Here is a 16,439-nt window from a genome sequence, read left to right as displayed (position 1 = left end):
GTTTATTCTATTTAATGCATTTTGATGAGTGATTTTTTTCTTAACCATAAAAATTAAATTTTTATAACTGGTTATAAAGCTATGTCGGAATGTTATTTCTAATTAAATCTCTTACTTGTTACATCATGTTCCCCTTTTAATTAAATGCTGTTTATTGAGAGTTAAATCAGATTCTTTAGAGGTTATGTGATTCTATTGAATAACAAAATAACGATTTTATCGAAAGGATGAGTTAAGAAATATCGATATAGGCATTCTTAATTTTTGTAGCAGTTTGTGATACGCAAATTCAAGATAAAGTTGTAATTCCGATATTTTATCAAAGGCGCCATAATGAGTATCTACGTGGCTCCATCGTACGGTTGAGATCAAGGTCCCCCGATAGTTTTCCCATGGAAAAGCGACAGTTTCCCTCCCGAACAAATTTTCTCCGCGTCTGCCGCGTAACTCAACGATGGAGTTTACAACGCGGTGTCAGTGTGTGATAGTTTGCGATTTTATTTAAAACCCAGTATTTATTACCTGTAGAATTGAACGTGTGCATTAATTGTTTGCAAAGAATTTTCGTTGTCTATTAAACAATAAAATCGTGAGATTATTTACTCTCACGTACGAGAAAATGCTCGTCCTCGTATAGCGATATTCAATAAGCGGTTACGTGGGTATCATAATGGTACGTAACCTAACGCAGTAACATTGCTTAAAAATTACATTAATTTACAATCTGTGAATTGTCACCAAGATGAATCCCGAAGTATTGAAACATTGTTTTGCGTTTTAGATGAGGTGACACCTGGTTCTGCCATGCGGAACAGGTCAGTCACTGTTATTTTCGGCTCTCTTGTTCTGTGGGGTTTGATTACATACTTTTTGATTTCTGATCAGCCAGTGAGTAAGGAACAGGATACGGTAAGTCTATAGACTTGACAAATAATAGAAATTTATGATTAAACAAGAATTTTGTCTATAGGCTAGAGTATCGAATCAAATTAGTAAATTGGAGAGGAGAGTGAAGCAAGAAATAGCTTTGAATCAGGAACTTTTTCAGAATATTAAAGAAGATAAGCAACATAAAAGTATGTGGTTATAACTGAATAAAAAAGATTGCTTAATGATTGAACTTTAATTTTTTGTTTGTAATAACAGAAAAAATAGATACTGTAAATGGAAACACAGGTGGACAGCACAAGGATACTAATCATGTCAATCAAGACAAGATTCTCCTTGAAAAAGAGGAAAAGGATATAGAGAATAATAATATAAATGCACATGAGGTACAAACAGATCCTGTGCATTTAGTGAGTATTCTATATTAAGATTTAAAATACATGTAATTTAAATTGCTATAACTTACTTCTATTTTGTATAGAGTGAAACCTCTCATAATGTTCCTATAAAAGGAAAGCTACCAAATGGATCTCCAATAATAGCAGTTTTGGTGTTTTCTTGCAATCGTATTACTGTACAAAGATGTCTTGATCAGTTGATAAAATACAGACCCAATGTAGAACAATTTCCTATTGTTGTCTCTGAAGATTGTCAACATCGCCAGACAGCTGAAGTTATTGCTAGATATGGAAATCAAATAATGCACATACAAGTATTACATTATATATCTTTTTTTTATTTATCAGTGACACCAGATCAGAATAAAATAATAATAATGAGAAATATACTTTAGCAACCAGATCAATCAGATATTGAAGTACCCCCAAAAGAAAAGAAGTTTAAAGGATATTTCAAAATTGCACGCCATTATGGATGGGCTCTTAATCATGCATTCTTTGAACTTGGATATGATACTGTGATAATAGTTGAAGGTTGAAGCTAATATTTTTCTTTTTTAAATTATGTTTAATCATTTTGTACAAAATTTATTATTGTTCTATTTAGATGATTTGGACATAGCCCCAGACTTTTTTGAATATTTTCTGGGTACATATCCTCTATTAGTGTCTGATAATTCTCTGTGGTGCGTGTCAGCATGGAACGACAACGGCAAAGCTGGTTTGGTTGACGAGAATGCAGTAGATGTGTTATATAGAACAGACTTTTTTCCTGGGCTAGGTTGGATGCTAACGCGTCAATTATGGACAGAACTTTCTCCGAAATGGCCCAAATCGTATGTGAAAATTTTATTAAAGTAATGGACTACTCAAAAAAATCATAGAATGATTATTTTTAATTAACCTAACAGTTATTGGGACGATTGGATAAGACAACCCGAACAACGTCGAAATAGAGCCTGTATTAGACCAGAAATATCCAGAACAAGAACATTTGGCAAGACTGGAGTAAGCAAGTATGTATTTTAACCATAAAAATCGTACATTAAATAATAAAAAGAGGTGCTTCCATTTAATCATGACGTTTTTACAGTGGAATGTTCTACGAAAGGCATTTAAAATATATCAAGCTGAACACTGAATTCGTGCATTTCACAAAAATGAATTTAACATACTTATCAAAAGTAAGAGAAGTATATTAATTATGTTCAATAAGTTTAACTGTTCATTGATTTGTTTAATGTATAGCTACGGTAATCTAAACTCGACATTGAACCTTATTTTATCAAATACTTTTTTTTAGGACAATTATGATATAAATTTCGTTAATCAAGTGTATCAATCTACAGTGGTAAGTTTCTCTGAATTGAAAAATGGAAAGGTTATGGCACCAGGCGCCGTACGAATCCCTTACTATTCCAGACAAGCGTATAAAACCACTGCCAAGCAATTCGGATTGATGGACGACTTCAGGGTAATCATTAAATTCTAAGTAAAAATTCGAGGTGATATAAATCGATTATATAAAATAATTTGTTTTGCAGAGCGGTGTACCTAGAACTGGTTATCGTGGAGTGGTCACGTTCTTTTACAAAGGAAGAAGAGTACATTTAGCGCCAAGTGCAAACTGGAATGGCTATGATATAACTTGGAGCTAACAAAAATTTTGAACTTTTTTTTAGAATGATACGAGATTAATTGCTTCCACGAAGACATTCGTTAAAATTGAGTAAATATTTTAACTACGTTGGGCAAATAAACAGATATACATACACACACACATGCTCGCGCGCGTGCAGCACGAACGTTTATTGGTTACGAAAAATATATATCGAGTCGATGAATCTACTCAAGAACAACGCGGCTGCTTGTAATTTTTCTTGTAGAAAATTTTCCTGCGAAATTCGAATAAGCATTGTTATGTAATAAGAGATTTGCATAGTGCCTCAAGAAAAAAAAAAAACTTACCCACTGTTTGTACACGCAGTGCTGTGTAGACTATGATATCCGAGAAAACTGCTTCTTCAATTTATAAATTGTAATGTGTTACTTTCTTACAAAGTAAAAAATGAAAAAGAATAAAAAAATATGTACAATGAAAATATACATAGTTGGAAGAAACAGTGTTCCAGAATATCATGTTTACATTACACTGTATACCCAGATTATAAAACGACTGACAAGAAAGGCTTAGATTATTCGTGCAATTTGGTTTCTATTGGTGTTGCTTCTCTTCCATATTATTTAATTTAAGGGTGAACAAAGTATTGGTTCGTTGTAAATAGATTTAATAAGTTATATTGAAAATAGTATATATTCCTCTTTCAGGAATATTTTAAGTACTACTAAAAAATTGGTCAATTAATTGGAAGCTTTGCTCCATTGGTCACAGTAGTTTTGTATTGTACGAACAATCTAAAGTCTTCTGATCGTGTACATAATGTTTATATTATACCTTGTGCATAATTTGAAAGAAATTCAATATTTTGAAGTATATGTATTCCTTTTGCTTACTTTTGGTCGGTGTTAATTTCTTTTGATATCGAAAATCTATAAATGAAACGCATAACAGAAAATGTTTAGAGATAATTCTTACGTATTCTGTCGTTTATTTTTGAGTGGTTCATTGAAATGTGGAAGTTGCCACTTCAGAAAAAGTTAATTAATATTGTCTTCTGATTTCTTTATCGTGTAACGATAAACGAATGTTGCATTAATAAAAAAAAAGTCAAAACCAGAAATAGTGCTTTTATAAATATATAACTTTTTATGTCAGAATTTTGATTTTATATTAACACATTTTTTAAAAGACATTCTTACAAATTTATAATTTATTCCTAGCAAATAAGTGTAAACAATTTTAAATACATTTACTTGCATTTATTCACAACCTTAAATGGAACAAATACAAATACTGTGATAACACTTGTACTCTCAAGTTTTTAGTATATGCGAACTATAAAACTTATTGCAATACTAACAGACATTACTCAGCAAATAGTCCTCGCCAGCCATGTCTTGGTGGAGGATATGGTGCAGGTGCTGGATCAGGTAAGCGATTTGGAAACACAGGTTCCTTCCTTGGCTCTGGCTTTGGCCGTGGTGAATCATGTACTTTAGCTTCACAGAAGTATCCATAATATGGTCGTTCTATATTCAATTTTTCTTTCATACATTTATCAAAACTCCCCTGGGTCTTACCACACCTGATTAATTATATTGAATTATTACAATAACTCTTTTGCATTACAAATCACATTTCTTTGAAAAATATCCATAGCATACTTCTCCTCGCCGTTTAAAGATGATGCCAGCATGCAATCTACATGAGCTTGAAATTCATTTCTACAGTTTTTCTTGATATCTTGGAATACTTCAAGTGCACAGTTGGTTATATCTTTTCCTTCTTTGAGACACTTACGGGGATCTTTTAATTCGTATCTACATAATGTGTACTCCTAAAAGTATGAAGGTTCTAGTTTATAATTGAATAATAAACGATTTATTGTTAACCAAATTCATATAACTTTTATATTACTAAATTTAAAATAATTTCATTTATCATACAGTTCGTAAAAACTATGTTATGTAATCTTTAGAAACTGTGTGGGGCAACTGGTCTGAATAAATGAACGAAAAATGGTGGAAGAACACTTACATTGTTATACCATTCACATCTCTTTCCGATAAAGAAAGCGGCAGCTTTGATATACGGATAACTGATATTTAATTCTTGTTGTTCCAGTTCTTCGTCCGAAGGAAATGTGAAGTTCTTCGTATAAACCATATTATTTGAATGATGTCACTGATAAATCACAATAAAATAATGATGTGATTTTTTGTTTGTTTTATCAATTAATTGAGCACAATTATTAAAGTAAAAATTGAAACACCGGTTGACGCATATGATTTTCCACTATCATCGAATTCACGATATAGTTAGATATTGCTTAACCCTGTTGTTTTTAAAGACAGTTTTGCGTGCCCTCTTGTCGATGTATTTTGCAATGGCGGTGCATTTAAAGGTTAAAATTTAATGCTAACATCATGAGCATAACCTCCTCTTCCAACGATTCGTGTATTACTAACCTACTCCCTTACTTGATGCTGATTACGCATGCGAATTGATATGTATACTCGGTGAAATCGATATAGTGAGGTTATAAATTAAAGCATTAAGTAGCGACACCGATTGATATAGTGGCACCCAGGGTTATGCGTCATATATTAATTGATATTTAAAATTTCTGCTTACAATCTTTCATTAAAACTATACAGTATTAAGCCTCCATCACTCTCTACTCAATAAGGCAGAAGCAAAAAATAAACCTGTAGTTGTTAAGAATTAAGACGCAGACAAATTTTGTAAATATACTGTAATGGAAGAACCAATTTTGAATTGACATCAAACATCCCTAAACGAGTCTTGAGCTCCTTAGCTCCCTTAAGCTGTTGTTTTGGTGCTCAGATTTTACTAATTTACTATATCGGTTCCATCAACTATACCGCCTACAACTTTAAATTCCTTTTGAAGTCTATATACTAAATTATAATTATTTTTTAAATTATTACTCATATGGTAAATATGAAAATAATCTTCTTTCATCAAACGAATAAACACTTTTGCAGTTTTGTAACTTTTTGCACTTTTTATTCTATGATAGAGTTAACAACAAATGATGTTATAAAAAAATTTCTTGTCGTTAATTGCACATTCCTTTCCTTCTCAAATAATCAAAATACCGAGTATTTTTATTTGAAATGAATAGTAATAATTACAACTGATTTTCAATGATAGTTCGTAAACTTGATATACGATGAGGTTGAGCATCCCTGCAGTGCTTACTTTATCATGGCGAACGAGTGTCTCGTTTTGTTACATTCTAACTAACATTTTTATGGTTTTTGTGGATAATGAATATTTTATAAGAACGAAATTTCTTAAATAAATTGTACAATAATAATACAAGATCATGGGTGACAAAAGGCAGCACAATTTATCGGTACGTACTTCAATATTAATTCAATATAATCAGCATAATTTTTAATGAAATACATTTTTAATTGATCTCCAATTTAACGATCTTTCAATTTACTTGAAACATTAAATAAGTTGAAGGAAATTTTCTAATTATACAATGATTGTAATTGAAATATCGATTAAAGATATTTCAAGATATTGGAGTACGCGATATAAAGTGAACATACTCCAATTGTAATTTTTCTTAGTTAGCTTAAAATAAAACGAAAAATATTATAATACCGAGGCTAAAATTATTGTTTTCACAGAAAGAAGAAATAGCAAAACAGTTTATGCTGCCAGAAAGGAAAAGTAAGATTGCAACATTACTGAAACAGGATGGACAAGCTTACTGTATTTGCAGAAGTTCTGATAGTTCCCGTTTTATGATGTAAGATATAAATATATAAATTAATTTATCATTTGCTGATGCTAAATAAAATTTATGTTAATTGCAGAGGATGTGATGCATGCGAAGAATGGTACCATGGTGATTGCATAAATATAACAGAGAAAGATGCCAAACATATAAAACAATTCTTCTGTATTGTAAGTTTGTCAGTGAAAATAACTTTTATCCAAAGTATTAATTGTATACATGTTCAGCGCTGTAGAGAAGAGGATCCAACTCTAATAACCCGCTATAAGCCACGAAGGACAGATCAAGATGATCGCAAATACAGAAAGCACAAAGAAAAGGAAAGAGCACATCGATATGAATATGATGCACCTTGGGATCCTACAGTGGTAAAAAAATCATCAAAACGATGTGGAGAGTGTACAGGCTGCCTAAGAACTGAGAATTGTGGAAAATGTGACGCATGCAGGTAAGCAAATAATGTTAGTATAAATAAGAAAATTTGCTAATTATATTTTAATCCTTAGACATCTGAAAAAGTTTGGACCATCTGTAAGATTAAAACTGAGATGTATACAAAGAACTTGTCGAGTGTTAGGTGACCCACTGAAACCCTCTAAAAGTTTCAACAAAAGTTCTAAATTCATCAGGAAGCGCAAACGAGATTCGAGTAACGAGAGAAACGAATATTTAGAAGTTTCAAGACATTGTTATGGGCCAGCTTGTACGAAACAATCCAGACCAGGCAGTAAGTATTGCTCCGATGAGTGTGGGTTGAAGCTGGCAACTAACAGAATTTACCAGGTACTGCCACAACGGATACAAGAATGGTCATTGACCCCTTGCATCGCAGAGCAAAACAACAGAAGACAATTAGAATCCGTTAGAAAGCAACAGCAAGATGTTAGAAGGATACTTCAGGAGTTGGACAAGAGACATACCGAACTGGACAGGATCGTAGAGCGTGCAAAACATGCGACGATCGATCCACAAACAGAAGTGGACGACAACGATGATACGGAGATGAGCATGTACTGTATCACTTGTGGACACGAGATTCATTCAAGGACTGCTATTAAACATATGGAGAAATGTTTCAATAAGGTATTCGTATAAGCTAACACAAGTACAATTTTCTATTAGAAAACAAATCATGTGCATTTACTTTCCAGTATGAATCACAAGCATCATTTGGTTCAATTTTCAAAACACGCATAGAAGGGCAAGTGATGTTCTGTGACTTTTATAATCCTGCAAATCGAACTTATTGCAAGAGGTTAAGGGTTCTTTGCCCTGAACACTGCAAGGATCCAAAGATCAGTGAAACCGAGGTGTGTGGCTGTCCATTGGTTACAAATGTATTCGATACCACTGGTGAATTTTGTCGGGCACCAAAGAAGAGCTGCGTAAAGCATTACGTGTGGGAAAAACTGAGACGAGCTGAGATCGATATGGAGAGGGTGAGGCAGTGGTTGAAGATAGACGAACTGGTCGAACAAGAGAGGCAAATCAGAGCGAATATGGCCACCCGTGCTGGTGTCTTAGCCCTAATGCTTCATTCTACATATAACCATGAACTGATGGAGCAGATGACGCAAGAACAAAACAGGGAGCAACTGGAAGCTATGGAAGAGGAGCTTCAACGAAGGTACGGTTTGCTCCAAAAAGAACAGAATGTGGAACAATGATCGTTTTGCTGATAAAGGTGTCTATAGATAATGGTATGTCGAATTTTTTAACGTATCTCCGCGATGTGTTTAGTATTGTGTTTATATCGATATATTGTACACTGTAATATTAGTAAGAATTCGAGATATATAGTAGAGTCTCGATTATCCGAGATGATGTAGACGGAGCCTACCTCGGGTAATCGAAGATTCTGATAATACGGAAGGGTAGATAGGTGTTCATAAATAGTGCAATAAAATCATAAAAAACATTTTGATAATGTAATATTGTACATGTATTTAAGTTTAATTAACTATACAATAAATATTACATTATCAAAATGTTTTTTATGATTTTATTGCACAATTAATGAATCCACTCTAAAAGGAAAATGTAATTTTTTAATTTTATTTAAGTTCAAGCACCTCGGATAATATGAAACCTTGGTTAAACGGGATTCGAACAACCGAGACTCCACTGTATCGTATTACCAGTATCTGACGACGGTAAATGAGGAATTTGTAAAATAGATCTCGTTATCAATTGTAGAAAATATTTCTTCTCAATGAATTAATTAAATGATTGTTGATATATAATTGAAATGAAATTATTAAATGAAAGAGTATATTATTAGAGATATATAAAAGGTCGAGATATATACTATTTAATGAAAGTTTCATTCTAATAGTTCCGTCATTTTTTTTTAAACCGGCCATTTTTACAAGCTAAAATTAAGGGCGCTAATAGCAAAAATAGTTCTGTCTCGACTTTGTATAATTGTGTATTTCTCTTTATTTATAACGTTCAATTAAACTTTTGTAAATTCAAATTCATAATATAATTTTTCATTATCTATTTTAGTGTTCACAATATATCATTTCACATTATATGATTGCACATGTGAAACAAATCAATAACTTGTTATATGAAACATAATTCCAACGTTTCTAAAATTTACCACACTTTAACTTCAATAAATATATTACTTGCTTAATTTTAACCAGTTAAGTTCCGACTCGTCGCTAGAAAGGATACTCTCTCAAAATACTTCTGAATTACAACAAGTTTCCAATCATAACACAGGATATTACATATTCTGGCACAGTACAACTCTCCAGTTTTATTACTGCTGCATATACATATAGATATATATGTATATATATTCTGAATATCTGTACAGTGTACTATATTTTGAACATATATAAATATATATGTATACCTCTTTATTTATATATATTTATACGCATTATATTTTTCCCTCTTTTTTGCTGCTTGGTATGTCTTTGATGCAAACTGTGAGAATTTAAAACGCATGCTCTCACTTCTTCTCGGCATCAGTTTAACCAGTTTAACCCACCGACAATGGAATAAACTCGAATATCCCCAAAAACGTTTGGGTAAAACTCGCTATAAATAACTAGCTTAATATATTTAGTGTTTTGCCAAGTGTTGCGCTCAATACGTTTCTGCAAACAACAATCTGCGTAACTCCTAGGACTTGTTTTATAATCTTTTTTTTTTTCATTTTTACTTGGAAACGAAGGCTTGTTCACCAAGATTCAGTTGATTTCTGTCACCACTTGTTCTTCTTCACTCCTCCACCCTATTATTAGTGAATCCTACCATACACAATGCATTAATGTCTCCTTTCACTAAATATACATACGCTTCTTTCACTTTTCAGCTCTGCTTCACTTTCAGCGTTACAGTTAACCTCTCTTTTTGCATTTTTTTCCATGTTCGCAGACATATAAGAGACATGCACGCTTTTTAATGAACTTACTCGTAACTGAATATGCATTCCTGACACGCTATCATTATTCTGCCATCGACGTCTGTGATTGACGAAGTGTCGGTCGATAGCCCAGAAATCCAGTAATTGAAAAAACGACGGAAATATAGTAATAATAATGTAATGATTTTCTTTTTATATCTTATATCTCTCGGCTCTGAGCGCGTGCATGACATAACTAGGATTTACAGTATTTTTAATTAAAAACGACGAGACACAACTAAGCCTGCCGAAAGAAATCGTCTCTTTCGTAAGCTCCCCACATTTTTTTTCGTTTTACTCATTTTTTTCTCTCTGTCTAATTTACTCTTGACGATCGTCGAGACTTGGTCCCAACCGCAATGGTGAGTTTTCTCGTGTCGCTCTAGATCCGCTAATTAACGATCGATCATCGATTTGATATGTCCCGGCCGTTTGTCGGTTCCGCGACAAAAGCTGCATTCTTTTAAACATTTTTTTCCTTCTTTTTGTAATGAAGATAAAATAAAAATAGAAAATTTGTATCAAGTATCAGAATTCAAATCTGCCACAGAAAGTCGATTGATTTCAAATAGTCTCAATTGTAGATTAATCGATTATTGATATTTGTCTTTTTTTAATTTTTCACTCTTTTTTTATAGTCTCGAATATTGACATTTAAATTAAATATTAAAAATCTGTGGGTTAACTGATTATCGATAAATTCGATATAAAGAGATTTTCATCTTCCCAATTTTTTTACTGTTTTCAACAGCTTTGAATATCGGAATTCAAATCTATCGATTATCGGTATGTTTGGTACAAAGATTTTCATGTTAAAATTTCTTTTTTACTTTTTTTTATCTTTTAATAGTCCCGGATGAAGAAAGAAAAATTAAATTGATCACTTTTTCTTTACATTCTTTAATTCTGTCTTTTTAATATTCGAAACGATAATTATCGATAGCTATAGTTGATAGACGTTTCAAAAGAGCACAGCTAGATTCGATGATTCACAATCGACGATTGACGATCGATAATCGCGGACGTGAAAATAGCGGGAAAAGAAGGATGCAGAGAACGATGAATATCTTTTTTGCCTAATGGCCGCAAGGATAATGACGAAGACGCGACAGTGGTGTGTCGGCGAGATTGAACGAGTTTACAGAGGTGTGTGTTATATCTCTTATACTTTATATATCTCTTGTAAGTAATCTTGTACTTTAATTACTCCAAATAAAACGACAAGATTTCTAACAACAGGGCGAGTAAACACGTCGCTAGGTGTGTAAAATATAATTATTCGTATAGATCCGCAATAGTTTAAATACAAGTATCGACGCGCCTAAAGTAGCTTTTTCATTTTCTTATGTCCAATACTGCTTCCAGCGATTACGATTGATTCAGCAGTAAGATATTGCAGCGTATCGATTTTTCACTGGTATCAATTTGCAAAAATCGTTCTCTCTCTCTCTCTCTCTTTCTTCATTTTGTTTCTTATTGCTTATAGTACAAGGACGCGATTGAACGCTATGCAACATTTTTACGTCGTTACAGACGCGAGGTCAATCTCTCCGACAGCGTGGGTCGAGTTTTTCCAAATTTGTTTTTCTCTACAAAAAATTTATCCGGGAAAATATTTTCAAAGAGCCTATTTAATCGCAAAGCAACGTCCATCGAGTGCGAAGATTATGAAAGTATAATAGTTATATCACTGCGTGAACAGAAAACAATCGACTAGGGAGGAAAATCTCGATACACGATGTTCGAGACACGACGCGATTATCGAACAATGGCGGAGCGTAAAACCAAGAAAAATTGCAGCGTACGTTAAATGCGAGTACGAAAGTGTCAACATCCAGCGTCTCAGTACCGCAGGCAGTGGCACGTTTCGAATTTCCTATAAACTGGAAATGCCAGATTGAAAATGGGATCCTTCGCGCATAAATTTAAGGATCGACAGAAATTTCCGGAATTAAAAATATTTAGCATTTTTATGGGAACGAGACAAGGAAAAAATATTATCGCTGTAGGTTGAAATTTCTGTTTGCGCACGCGCTGCAGATCCCACCGTTCAACGAGGTTAAGTCCTCCGCGACAATCGATAAATGATATCGATTGCTATTGATTCAATAAGAACAGAGGACAATTAACAATTATTTAAGGTTAACAATCAATTTCGCGAAAAACCAAACCTCCCAATCTGGGAATACCGAATATTTTGATCAACGACGGGGGGCACGATAGTTTAACACTAGATCTACTGAAAATTAACCGATACTTACTGTGGTTTCCAGCAGGACAATAAAAATGCTAAATTTATCCGGAAAGAAATTAAATAATCATGGAAAATTTTAGAAATTGTTACAAATGTCAGTAATTTTTTAAAGATATATCGATCATTTGAAGTTGTTTTAGTAGATATAGTGTTAAACTTGAATCTGTGAGGAAGATGGCGATCATGGGCCTGAAAATCACACCCTCCTACACAGTTTCCTCTAAATTCTCTGGTACAACGATTAGATTTACTTTACAAGGATATACAAGTGTCACGGCTGCTCGAGTTCCATTAAAAAAAAAATCTTCGAGGGCCATCTCGTGCTCACAATTAACCTAACCTATAACTGTCAACCACTCATTTAAAAGAAGATTATTAAAAAATGCAAAGGAAATCCCATAAAAAGTACTTTTTTCAGTTAAAATATTAATCATGTCAAACATAACCTCCAAGGTGAAGAAATCGTGAGCATGACAAGACCTAGAGCATCGAAGAAGGCTCGAGGCTTAGGTGTATATGTACAAGGTGTTTCTGAACTACAAGTAAAAACTAGCTAATAGAAGTTACTAATAAATGAAGTAATAATGAACGTAGGACAATGAACTAATCATTGTCGAGTTATTCGATTTTATAGTTTGCAAGTTATGTATGTACAAACACATATACCCGGAACTATTAACTTACAAATTAAAAAGTTGAGTATTTCAAAAAGATTGCTTTATCGACCTAGGTCCATTAAGATTTTTTTGTTTCTTCTAGTGAGTCCTATTAACCGATTAAGATCAGAAACACACTGTGCATATATATAGACGTATATACTATATATGTAGTATATAATATATAGTATATAGTATATTTACACTGTTAGGTGAATACGGTTCGATCTCGTTTTCAGGATCGATAGTCAGTTCGAAGCACGAGACGTGGAACGATGTTACCGATCGGTGCAATATCGTACCGCTGCGCATGCGTCTTTTGCACTTGTTCGCGAGTCGAATAAAAGTTCACTTATCCGTCCTACTTTTCCAATGGTTTCTCCACATGGCTGTTCTGGTCTGATTTCTTTGTTCTTGCTTGCACAGCAGCTTCAAATGGATACGAGGGGTTCTTGAGTACAGATATCCCGATTTTACACAAGGATTTGCACCGGTGACGATCGTCGCGAGGTATATACAAGGACAGTTCCCCTCCTGTGGCATCAGCACCATGGGAACTGGATTTTAGCCGCTAAAGTGGCCAAATTATTTTGGAATCGTTCGTTCCGTTTTTTCTCCCCCGCCATTTCCTATTTTTTAATTAAACGTGATTTACTCGATAATGTCGACTTATCCAGAGAGAAGAACGTATCTTATTCTTTTTTTTTTCTTTTACTGTTCACTCTCATTATTCTGTCTCAGCTATCGAAAGTATCAATTTTTTTTTCATTTTTGCATTTTGCTTGCCGTATTAGATATTCTACCATTCGATTTTAAATAGTCGCGAAATGTAGTTTTTAAATACAGAAGTACAGAGAGTAAGAACAATCGGAGCGTAGAAAGATTTTTAATGCAGTTTTAGGGACGGGACGAGTGTGACGAGTCGATTTTACTTTTTTTTTTCTTTTTCATGCTTCTTCGTGTCAAAGAGTTCACTCGGATGATCGGTGCAATCGGAAAAGAAACAAAAGAAATAAAACGTAAGAAACTACACAACGAGGATGACAATGGTGGTACCGAGCATGCAGACTTTGATTACAGCGAGATATCGATCACGTGTTTGTGTTTAGTGTGTATGTGTCGTTTTATCAATTTTTATTTTTTTTTCCAACTATAAAATATTCCATTGTAGTAACGATTGCGATCGCCAAATGTCGCTAGTTACTCGTTAATCGATATATTGATTTCTTTTAATCGTTTACTTTCTTCACATTTTTTTTTTTATTTAATTTATTGGAACCCTCATTCGCGAGATGCGACCGTGCCTATCAAAGCCTACTTGAAATTAGTAGCGACTGTTTATAACCTCTTTGTTCCCTCTAAGATCGATATCCATGAGTCGTATTTTCATTCCACTTCTTTGTGCATATAATTCTAATCTTGGATTAAACGAATCAAGCGATACGTCGTGAGGTAAAATGAAAGGAAAATATCGCGCGCCCGCGTGTGTGTGTATATGTGAGTGAGTGAGTGAGAGAAGAGAGAGAGAGAGAGAGAGAGAGAGAGAGAGAGAGAGAGGCAGGGAGGGAAATTTGTGAAGTACTTACATATGTCATGTATATGAGTATCCGCACAAAATCAATAAGAGTAGGGACCAGAATAAAAGTGGGGGGGTAAGAGTGGGACTGACAGTATACTAGGCACCATATTGGAGTGGGCAGATGTAGCGACATAGACAGGCGATAAGAAAGCACGACAAGATAAAAATGACAAACTAACCTTAATTAATTTCAGAAGAATTTGTCATACAGGATGACAAAATAAAATTGCAAAAAAATATGTGAGAATGTGAATGACAATGTGAGTGACCAATGAGGCGAGTATAGAATATCACGACGCCGATGCATCGTTGGTGTGTGTGTGTGTGTGTGTGTGTGTGTGTGTGTGTGTGTGTGTGTGTGTGTGTGTGTGTGTGTCCATAAGAACAGCGCGTCTTTATAACTGGCAGTGTAAGGCATATAGAGTGCTTAAGACTAGAATACAGTGCAGTTTAAATAGGCCTTCTAAAGCCTTTATTTTTTTTTTCTCATCTCCAAACTAAGTCCTATTTATTTTTTGTCTTTACGACGGACCTACGAATAAAATCATTGTGTCCATGTGAATGCAGTATCGAATTAACGAGGCTCCCGTGACTCGAGCGCGCGCAAAAAGAAACCACCTGTGCTTTTCTCCCCTTCCACGAATATTTTTCGTTTTTTTTCTCTTTTTTTTCATTTTTTTTTTCTTTTTGTTAAAAGCTATATACAGTTGCGGTCATTAATATCCGGCCACTTTTAAAACAGAATAATTTTTTTTAAATTGTACCAAACGACTTGAATTTTATTGAAAATTTCGAAGGATTAGTTTACTAGATGACGTGTAGAAAATTGATGAAAAAATTGCAATTTATGGGAATCGCGAAGAAAATTGTAAAAGTCACTTTTTACAACTTTTTTATCTGAGTTTGTTGTGAAAATTTGAGACATACGTTTTATACATCTATGTAAATTATATACATGCTGAAATTTTCATAAAAATCGGTTAACATTGCTATGAGCTACAAACGGTTAAAAATTTGGAAAATCGCTGTTTTTCACGACTTTCGGTCTATAACTGTAATAAATCTAAAATTTCTTACATCTTTCAATGCCTGTCGCTTGTTTCTGTATCATTAGATTTCGATGAAAATTTTGGCACGTGGATAATTGACATACATCTATAAAACGTATTTTTTAAATTTTTATTACCGGCTTTCATTTGTCAAAAAGGACCTTAGCAATTTTCTTTGCGATTTCCACAAATTACAATTTTTTTCAAAATTTTTTGTACATGTCATCTAGTAAACTAATCCTTCTAACTTCTCAATAAAATTCAAGTCGTTTGATCCAATTTAAAAAAAAGTTATACTGTTCTAAATGTGGCCGGATATTAATGACCGAAACTGTGTATATGTATAACACACGCACGCACGCACGCATAGACGCACACACGTACACAGAGTGTGTGTATGATTTATCTGAGAACGTGTATCTTGAAAAATATTTAAGATAAAAATTGTAGGATGTCAAGGAGCACATATGATCCCTATATGTATTTGACCTTGCGATAACCATGAAAAGTTTTATGAAAAGGTTACGTTTAAATTTTTAAATGGAAACCTATACTTTTTGTTACATATTCTTGTAGCTGACGTTAAAATGTTTTTGAAACATTACCACGCGTGCATTTTGCATTAGTCAATGTCAAGATATCAAATTTTAAATGTGATGAACCGCCAGTATTAGCGTGACACCACGGTTCACACCCCAGCTAATTACAAAAATTCCTGTACAATTTAGATGGTTACTAAAACAATGCAATGACACGAGACAGTTTGTCCTAATGATTCTATAGCATCGAATTGGA

The 16,439-nt window shown here is 33.6% G+C and overlaps 3 protein-coding genes across 5 annotated transcripts; 2 read left to right on the top strand and 1 right to left on the bottom strand.

The window, feature by feature from the left end:
* Positions 1–579: 579 nt before the first annotated feature.
* LOC108573292 (alpha-1,3-mannosyl-glycoprotein 2-beta-N-acetylglucosaminyltransferase) lies at positions 580–3,536 on the top strand. The gene is made up of 11 exons (XM_017935692.1): positions 580–673; positions 782–909; positions 971–1,076; positions 1,147–1,298; positions 1,370–1,600; positions 1,682–1,820; positions 1,894–2,122; positions 2,198–2,302; positions 2,380–2,470; positions 2,590–2,760; positions 2,831–3,536. The coding sequence occupies exons 2-11, from the start codon at positions 805–807 to the stop codon at positions 2,942–2,944; spliced, it is 1,443 nt and encodes a 480-aa protein (XP_017791181.1). The 5' UTR covers positions 580–673; positions 782–804; the 3' UTR covers positions 2,945–3,536.
* Positions 3,537–4,267: 731 nt separating this feature from the next.
* Positions 4,268–5,464, bottom strand: LOC108573308 (NADH dehydrogenase [ubiquinone] 1 alpha subcomplex subunit 8). Its single transcript, XM_017935715.1, has 3 exons — positions 4,945–5,464; positions 4,572–4,744; positions 4,268–4,492 (listed from the first exon to the last, which is right to left on the bottom strand). The coding sequence occupies exons 1-3, from the start codon at positions 5,071–5,073 to the stop codon at positions 4,273–4,275; spliced, it is 522 nt and encodes a 173-aa protein (XP_017791204.1). The 5' UTR covers positions 5,074–5,464; the 3' UTR covers positions 4,268–4,272.
* A 681-nt stretch (positions 5,465–6,145) lies between these two features.
* On the top strand, positions 6,146–8,803 carry LOC108573288 (CXXC-type zinc finger protein 1). 3 transcript variants are annotated; one of them, XM_017935687.1, is made up of 7 exons: positions 6,146–6,289; positions 6,576–6,697; positions 6,765–6,855; positions 6,913–7,133; positions 7,192–7,768; positions 7,837–8,385; positions 8,749–8,803. In XM_017935687.1, the coding sequence occupies exons 1-6, from the start codon at positions 6,260–6,262 to the stop codon at positions 8,350–8,352; spliced, it is 1,557 nt and encodes a 518-aa protein (XP_017791176.1). In that variant the 5' UTR covers positions 6,146–6,259; the 3' UTR covers positions 8,353–8,385; positions 8,749–8,803. The 3 variants fall into 3 exon arrangements, with proteins under 3 accessions (XP_017791176.1, XP_017791177.1, XP_017791175.1); XM_017935688.1 differs by lacking the exon at positions 8,749–8,803 and having other exon boundaries at positions 7,192–7,412; positions 7,518–7,768; positions 7,837–8,554; XM_017935686.1 differs by lacking the exon at positions 8,749–8,803 and having other exon boundaries at positions 7,837–8,554.
* Positions 8,804–16,439: the final 7,636 nt, after the last annotated feature.

This window comes from Habropoda laboriosa, unplaced genomic scaffold (assembly GCF_001263275.1).
Source record: "Habropoda laboriosa isolate 0110345459 unplaced genomic scaffold, ASM126327v1 scaffold134, whole genome shotgun sequence".
Lineage (NCBI taxonomy): Eukaryota > Metazoa > Arthropoda > Insecta > Hymenoptera > Apidae > Habropoda > Habropoda laboriosa.
This window is presented reverse-complemented; position numbering and strand designations above follow the sequence as displayed.